Genomic DNA, 8,146 nt, shown 5'->3' on the forward strand with positions numbered 1-8,146 from the left:
GAGTGTTGGGGATGTTAAAATGGGTTTCTATGGAATTTCATATTGATCTTTGTTGTTGTCGTTGTTGCCTTTCATGGTCTTTAATGTTGTCAGTAGTCTGAATTGCATTTTTCCATACTGAAAGATTAGCAATCATTCAGACCTCTCTCTTTCTAATAGAGCTGTGGACTTTCTTGACACTGGAAGCTTTTTTGGATTTGTAAGATACAGAAAAGTAAGGAGTTGAAGTTATTATTTGACGTTTAATTGTTTGAATTTAACAAGTATAAATCAGGTTTAACAATCACAAAGCAGGTCGCTAGATCCTTGAACTAAATCTTCTTAATTGAAGATTTGGTTGGATTGTGCAACAGTCAATCGGATATATGGATTTTGTTGTACCAATTCATTCCTTAGTACTTGGTTTTAACTCGGTAAATCCATGTAGGCCATTTGAGGATGCTCATTTTGCACCTTCTGTACTTGTCATGAATTTCATGCAGTTGTTTTTTATCCCAACTTAGTCACATCCCTTTTTTATTAACTGTTGTTGATTAGGTATCTTTATCACAGAATAGCTGTTTGTTTCTTCAGAAGTTGACATTCCTACTAGGCAAAACCAGGAAGTTGTTGCAAGGTTAATTTACATTTTGAGATATATAGGACATTTTTTTTTTTAAACTTTCTAAGGCCATTAATGTCCATCTACCTATATATAATTTTTTTTTTTAATGTCGAAATCAATGACTAGGAGGGTGTTCCATGAACAATTGAAAATCTATCTGAATGGCCTACACTATTTGTTGGACATCATCTGTAATAATGAAATTGTCTATTCAGGGTGTCAATCGGTTTGGTTCAGTCTGGTTGTTGTTTGGAAACCCCACCCCACCCCCCCCAAAAAATATATATATAAATAAATAAATAAAGGTCTTACCATTTATCAATTTAGTCTGGCTTTGGATCGATAATTGGTTGGTCTACAAAATCAAACCTGCAATTGATAAATATCGATCTGGTCAGTTTTGGTCCCTTAAAGGTTTCTCCTGACGGTCTCTTATCAGTTCAATATAGGTTTTCATATATAAAAGGAATTTGAGGGGTGTCAATTAATTTATAACCTTACTTTTTTGCCTTTTTCGTTGATAATTTTTTTCTCTAAGAAGGATAATAGGGTCTTTTCACATGTATACTAAAAAAATATGCATGACAATAATGCATTTTGATAATATGATATAATGATGTCATTTTCAAATTCTCCTAAACAAATTTTGGGAATAAGACAAGGGGCAATGAAAAAAATGTGCCAAGTTCTAAACACACCTATAAAAGACATTATAAAAAATATAATTTTATTCCTTTTTACTGGGGGTTTTTCAGTTTCAGTCGGTCTTAGCATTTTTCCAAAGATCAAAACCAATATGGACCCGATAAGGAGTTTGATCTGGTTGTTTCATTTTTTTCCCCGGTTCAGTGCAGTCTTCATTTTGACACTAAAGTAACATTTCGTTTTCTTTCCCTGATCTGAAATAAAGAAATTACATGGTTTCCTGGACCTAGAATGAGTAGTAGCATCCACCCAATAGCACAGTATTATGAGATATGGGTAGTAAGAAGGGCTAGTGCATGAAAACGAGGCAAATTAGGACACCAAGCTTGAAATTTCTGTGATGCGGTTCAAGTAAATGGTACCTGTGGTGTGTGGTTGGAGCTTTGATCAAGTCTCAGCTGGCGTTGGTGCTTGATGGCATGTAACCATCCATACAGTTTGGATGGTTTCCACAGGCTTAAGTGCAAGATTGTTGTTTACAGTTTCTTGGCTTACCATGATTATGTTGGATGACATCATGCTCATTTCTTTTGAACAGAGTATTCACATTAATACTGCAATATCTTGGAGAGCCAACTGCAAAGCTTGGTATGATTTGAATTTTGTGGAGCTCTAGCTAGAGCTAATGTTGTATGTACATTTTGATGACAAGTGTATGAATTTTTATGCTATTGTAGAAATGGGATTATAACCCAGAAATGTTTTACTACTCAAGAATGCCAGAGTGTCTGACCAAAATGCCTTTCTACCACTGATTCAATCTCAGCTAGGCTTTCTTTGAATACAATATCATTTTGTTTCTATTCTTCTTTACAAAAAATAATCATGCGTTCTGCTCCTCCGCACCAGTTGTTGGTTTTTTGCCTTTGTGTGGTTTGATTGTACTGTAAGATGACAACCCAAATCATATTCTGGGCAAATGTACAGAAAGGCTGAAATTTCAAAGTGTCTGGTTGAACTGAGAGGTCAATCTTCTGAGAGGTAGCTGATTTTGTGGCTCAATACAACTTGAAAAATCCAGATGGCTGTTGAGATTCTCCTACTCTTGGCAAAGTAAATTCTCTTTCAATTGAGACTGGCAAACTGGCCGCCACTTTTGCCAGTGATACACAAAGGACTGGAGCAAAACAGAAGGCATAGGAGAACACAGCAAGGGCTCGCACAATCCCATCTTTGTACCCAGGGTATGCCATGACAAAAAGTACACCAGCAATCCCCAAAGCGGGCGTCAATACTGCAAGTGCTGGCAACTGGAAGGAATGTATTACTAATGATGCAAGCACCGCACAGCCAAAAAAGTATGTCGTCCAGCCTACAATTGGGTGCACTGTACATGGTATAACAAAGAAGGGGATTGTGTAGGCAGCTAGGATAGACAACACGACGGCCATCTTCACTCCCGTTTGCAAGGTGAGACTCTTGTCTGATTTTCTGTAGCAAAACTTGGACAGATTTGGACGTGCAAGTCGGGTCAGTGCCATCACTGCTAGGTACATAGTTGACAGGATCAAAACCATGGGCACCTCGTCATTGTATCTGTTTGAAGATAATGAACCCCGAGAGGCCAAGAAAAATAAGATGTGAGTTGCAAAAATTGCCAGTGATATCTTAAATGGATCCATCAGTTGCATTATGAAGACATGGGAGGCAGACCCTAACCACACTCCTAACATAGTAGAGAGATCAGGTTGGAGCTATCATTTTAGATGCATCCAGAGCTCAGATTACAGACAAATGCCAAAAATCATTCCAAAGAGGACACAATTGATGCTCAGAAATCTTTGGAGGCCACAATACAAGTAATTTGTTAACTTACCCGAGTGTTTGTCGGCGTTGCTCATGCCATTGAAAGCCCAACGGGAGGACTGGCCATGACCACCAGTACCATGGCTTTAGCCATGGAGCACTAGGGAATGTGATGACACTGTTAGGACCGCAGGGTACATTCCATCGGAGCTTCAGATCTGCCACCCAATACATAATTACAAGAATATTCAAGGGACCTGAATGGATATCTCAATACCAGTCATCAAAGAAGTGATTACTTACAGTAATATGAAGCATCCATCTGGTATCCCAGCGGTAGTCTGTATATGCCCTCAAGCTTGGTGCCATTAGAAGGTGGATGGAACATTGGACGGTCAAGCAAGTCCGGGAAGTAGCTACCCAGGAAACCCTGATCTGCACCATCTGGGTTGTGACGTTTAATGTCCAACTCATGAAGCATGTCCTTGAACACCTCATTTGATGGCTGAAGTCGAAGAATAAAAAGAGGTTAGAAAAAAAAACAACTTTCTTCTGTGATGATATTAATACCAATTGTGCAAGAGGAATGAATGAATGAATACCTGTAACACAAAGAGGCCAGTGTGGAAGATACAAGGGTTGATGAAGACAGCACAGAATTGACCACATTGGAACAGTTCATCTGTCTTTTGGAGAATGAGATTATCAGCATCAAGCATGACCACCCTATCATAATCCACTAGACTCCAAGCATAGAACTTGTTCATCGTCAACTTAAACCTATCATGGCTGTCTTCTGACTGGTATGGGTTATGCAGGTTCTCTACCCTCTTCACTTTTATTCCATCTTCCTGTTCCCTGCACCAAAAGGTAGGTCACCAAACCATCTTAACACACATATATATATATATATATATATCCAAAATTTCAAGTTTCCTCTATAATATATAAAGAAAATTGATTTGCAGAATCATCCAGAGGAAAAAAAAATACTTCTAATTTTAGGTTGATTATGCTGAATTTAAATGTTGGGCCAATGAAATTACCAAAATAACCTTGGAAAATATCAAGCTGGATATTTTTACAGGGCCCTGTACAGAGCCACACAGACGGTGACCTACCCCAGAAGAATTTGAGTTCCAGAAGTCAAAATGGCAAAAAAAAAATCAAGCAAAAGCTACTTTCCGTATTCATGAAAGGCCAACACGTTTAACTCAGGGGTCAACTTTTTCAATTCCGATGGAGAGGCCCAGTAGTTTCCCCAAAGCTCGAGGGTATCATTCCGAAAATACCGGAAAATGCCTTCCTTGCCTGCCTCTTTACCCACCGGACAGGGAAGAAGGTCATAGACCGAGATTCGTTGAATCCAACGGCTTCTTCTGTCTTTGTCATCTAAATACAATTATTGGCTTTATAGCCTTCGACTTCACCGGAAAAAACTCTACTCTCCGGAATATGTCACTGGACTTGCCGGACGACGCCGGAAAACATCACGAGAGAGAGAGAGAGAGAGAGAGAGAGAGTAGTATATATAAGCTGTTGTAAATTGAAGAGTGGTTGTGGAGGAGGATATCTCACTTACATAGCCTGAACCCATGAGACCGGAACGTCGAGTGAGGCAATGACAACGAGATCGGCATCGACCTGAAGCTTCGCCAACGATCTGAGCATCACACGAGTCGCAACATAGAACTCGTAATCCCTTGGTGTTCCCATATACATCATCGCCGCATAAGCGTTTCGATTCACTTTCTCTTCCGCATAAACCACGTCTTGAATCACCGTGGCTGCAAGAATAGCTGCTACAAACAACACAGACTTCAAACTTCCCAACCCCCCCGACCTATCTCTGTCCCCCATTCTTCTTCTTCTTATTGTTTCTTCTTCCTCTTTCACCAACTGGCAAAAGAAAAACAATAAAATCCACCCAGACCTAAAAAATTGAAGCAACCTTAAGCAAAATTTGATCTTCCCTCTTTTATTCTCATTCTCACAAACAACTTCTTAGAAGTAGTAATTATAAAAGAATCCGGAGGGGGGGTGGATTCCAGGCAACTAGCGACTAACCTGTCAGAATCAAGGCGGTAGCCGGAATTGAATAGGTTAAGATTCCGATAAGAACGACGGAAAAAAAGGAAGATTTTTCTCCGCCGTTCTTCGGAGGAAGAGGGGAAAGGCAAAAAAGTATGGAAGAGAGTTGCAGAGAAAAAGGGAAAAAGAAAGAGAGAGGAAGGGAAGGGAAGGGAAGGGAAGGGAAGAGGAAGGAAGGATATAGACAGTTACAGAATTGAAGAGGGACAAAGCCCTAAAATGAGAGTCGGAATAAATAAGATGGATTTCTATAAATATTTTTCAGTTCAGTTTTAAAAAACCAGGCAAGAAAACAAACAAAAACTTGTGGGCCCCAATTTTCTAGCCGGTTGTAACGGGACTCGTGACCGTGAGCATGCAGCACTGCTCAAACTGACAGTTGTCTTGCATTCTGATCTTGCCACGTGGATTATCTTAGATGAAACTTCGATTCGAGGTGGAATTGTGTGTTGACCATATTGGCCTTCCTCGTGTGTTGGAGACTCATCCGAGAAGGGTTGATTTCGGTAGTAAAAGAAGAGTGGACTGACTTTTTCTTATTGGGTTTGTCTGAATGATTCCTACGGTCCCATATAGGTGTCATATGAAGTTATAATATAAATTCGATTAACCGGTTGTGTTCTACCCAAAAAAAAAAAAGAAAAAATAATTGGTTGTTTGGCCCTTGTATTAATGTGAGAGTTAATGAAATTGTAGACGTATCAATATGAATGGAGTTTTTTATTCAACAGGAGTGGTTGGGATGGTAATTTTGTGGATCCTTGTCTAAGGTTAGGTCTCAATGGTAGAATTAGAAGTATAGTTGAAAAATTAGGTTTTGATTCAAGCAAGTCATTGGATCAAGCAAGAAAAAATAAAAAAAAATATATTTGGTAAAGAGTCATGAAAGCTTGTCTATGTTTTAGAAATGATTAGACCAAATCTGTGTTTTCATTGACTTGGTGATTTTGTCTGAGTCATTGAAACTCATCGAGTCTAGCTTCTCTTTTTAATTGTGCTTTTTGCCATATACTATTCATAGACCCTAACCGGAGACTCAGTAACCACCACAATGTTCCATTTCTACCCATGAAATATATGGAGGTGAACAACCCTTAACCCAGTCAAGAAATCAAAACCATTGTGTGCATGGAGAGGAAGAGAACAAGTGGTTCAAGGGGGAGAGAGAGAGAGAAGGGTTAACGTGTGAAAGGGTACATGAATATTGTTGTCTAATTATTATTATTATTATTATTATTATTATTATTTTATCCACAATCAGGAAACAATCCTTTGACCAAGGGGTTCAAATGACTTGCAGAAGGTATCAAGGTACAACGTGAAGGAATTATCGACTTTGTAAATACATATTTATCTTCTCAAATTTCACCTTCATGTTCTAGTAGGACCATCCACATTTCTTGGAATCCACCACCATTGAACTCCATCAAAGCAAATGTATATTGGTCTTATCTTGTTTCCCCAGTCCTACTGCCATTAGAGGCATTTTCAAAGACTCTAATGGAAGGTTTATCTCATGCTTCTCAGAATTCATTGGAATTTCATTTGCCTATGTGGTTGAAGCTGTCGTAATACGGCAAGCACTTTTTATTGCAGTCTCCAGGAACTTCACTCATCAAATTGTAGAGAGTGATAATTTAGGAGTTATTTCCTTATTGAGATCGACTACTTCTACTCCTTGGAGAATATCAGCAATTATTGATAATTGTCATAGATTAGCCTCACAACTACATTCAGTTATCTTCACTCATGTTTACATGAAGGCAATCAAGTGGTTGATGCCTTAGCTTCTTTTGGTTCTTCGAATCATCTTTTTGTAATTTGGGATAACTGCCCACCCCCCTCCCTCTCTTCTACATTGTCTTTGGACTTTCGTCTTACTTTTTTTTCCTCGAATTGTTCTGTCCCTCTTTCTGTAATATAAGTTATTTTTTTTCTTCTACCAATAAATAAATAAATCAAATAATAATGACACTAGGAAAGTGGATTTTTCCTCCACTGTGGGTGGAAGAAAATCTTGATTACATTCTTAAAACAACTCACGATTCCATCTCTCAAGTATGCAGGGTATCTTCTACCCCCCAAAAAAAAAAGTATGCAGGGTAAGAAAAGGAGGCGATTTATTTGACACCTCAATAATAGTGTAAATAATTTAACCAAAAAACAAAAGTGTTGATAAGATTTTCCCTTCCTTGTTAACAAGTGGCTTACCAAGGTTACAATACTAGGATGCCAACTAGTTTGTTCTGCAATGGTAGGTCAATGAAGCTGAAAGTATTATAAATAAGTTTTCCCATCTACCTCATCAATTTTCAGCCTACTTAGATTTGGACAAATGACAAAATATATTGACAAAAGAAGCCTTAGACTTCATATGATAAACTTTCTCTTTGAAAATAGAGCATTACTGAGAATTGCAAACTAATACTTAAGACTACAGCACATGTGCATTCTAATATAAGGAGAGGCTATATAATTGAATTTGTGTTTGAAATTTTAAAGTTTAATCTGTAATACCCTGCTTCTTAAACCCGGTCTAATTTCGCGGTTGAATCGGTTTAACCATGCAAGAACCGAGCCGGAGGAAATTAGAGCGGGTTCCTTATGGGCTATGATGGCACGGGTGACCTTAAACACCGGTTGGCCTGACAAGTCCGAGCCAGTACCAGAAGAGACGGGAGTGCCCAAGCCGTGTACATGCACCTACCATAAGACCATGTACAGATAAAATAGGTATTATATTCGTATTTTAAGGTATATACGTATGCTACATCGTATGCCAGGGGTGGGGTTCGTGCCGAGGCCCGAACCCTGTCAAAATCCCAAGTTTTGGCCCTCAGGTGGGTAGGACAGGTGGGTGCACCCACCCACCTGAGTGACCCACCCATGTGCACTATTCACTTAATTAGGAATTGTATATATAGCTTTATGTTTTCTTTTCTTTCCATTTATGTCACCCGTACGTTGGTGAAAATAGTAAAGAGGAGAGAGAAAAGAAAG

The 8,146-nt window shown here is 38.8% G+C and overlaps 1 protein-coding gene and 1 long non-coding RNA gene across 5 annotated transcripts in view; one reads left to right on the forward strand and one right to left on the reverse strand.

The window, feature by feature from the left end:
• Nucleotides 1-2,110, forward strand: part of LOC122086451 — a 9,956-nt gene extending 7,846 nt beyond the window's left edge. For all 4 annotated transcript variants that reach the window (XR_006142423.1, XR_006142422.1, XR_006142425.1 and 1 more), the window contains one exon: nt 1,848-2,110. This is a non-coding gene — a long non-coding RNA (uncharacterized LOC122086451). The remainder of the gene's footprint in view (nt 1-1,847) is intronic.
• Nucleotides 1,981-5,369, reverse strand: LOC122086447 (putative glucuronosyltransferase PGSIP8). Its single transcript, XM_042655256.1, has 5 exons — nt 4,638-5,369; nt 3,658-3,913; nt 3,359-3,560; nt 3,126-3,273; nt 1,981-2,845 (listed from the first exon to the last, which is right to left on the reverse strand). The coding sequence occupies exons 1-5, from the start codon at nt 4,913-4,915 to the stop codon at nt 2,308-2,310; spliced, it is 1,422 nt and encodes a 473-aa protein (XP_042511190.1). The 5' UTR covers nt 4,916-5,369; the 3' UTR covers nt 1,981-2,307.
• Nucleotides 5,370-8,146: the final 2,777 nt, after the last annotated feature.

The sequence above is a fragment of the Macadamia integrifolia genome, chromosome 8 (assembly GCF_013358625.1).
Source record: "Macadamia integrifolia cultivar HAES 741 chromosome 8, SCU_Mint_v3, whole genome shotgun sequence".
NCBI classification, from domain to species: Eukaryota; Viridiplantae; Streptophyta; class Magnoliopsida; order Proteales; family Proteaceae; genus Macadamia; species Macadamia integrifolia.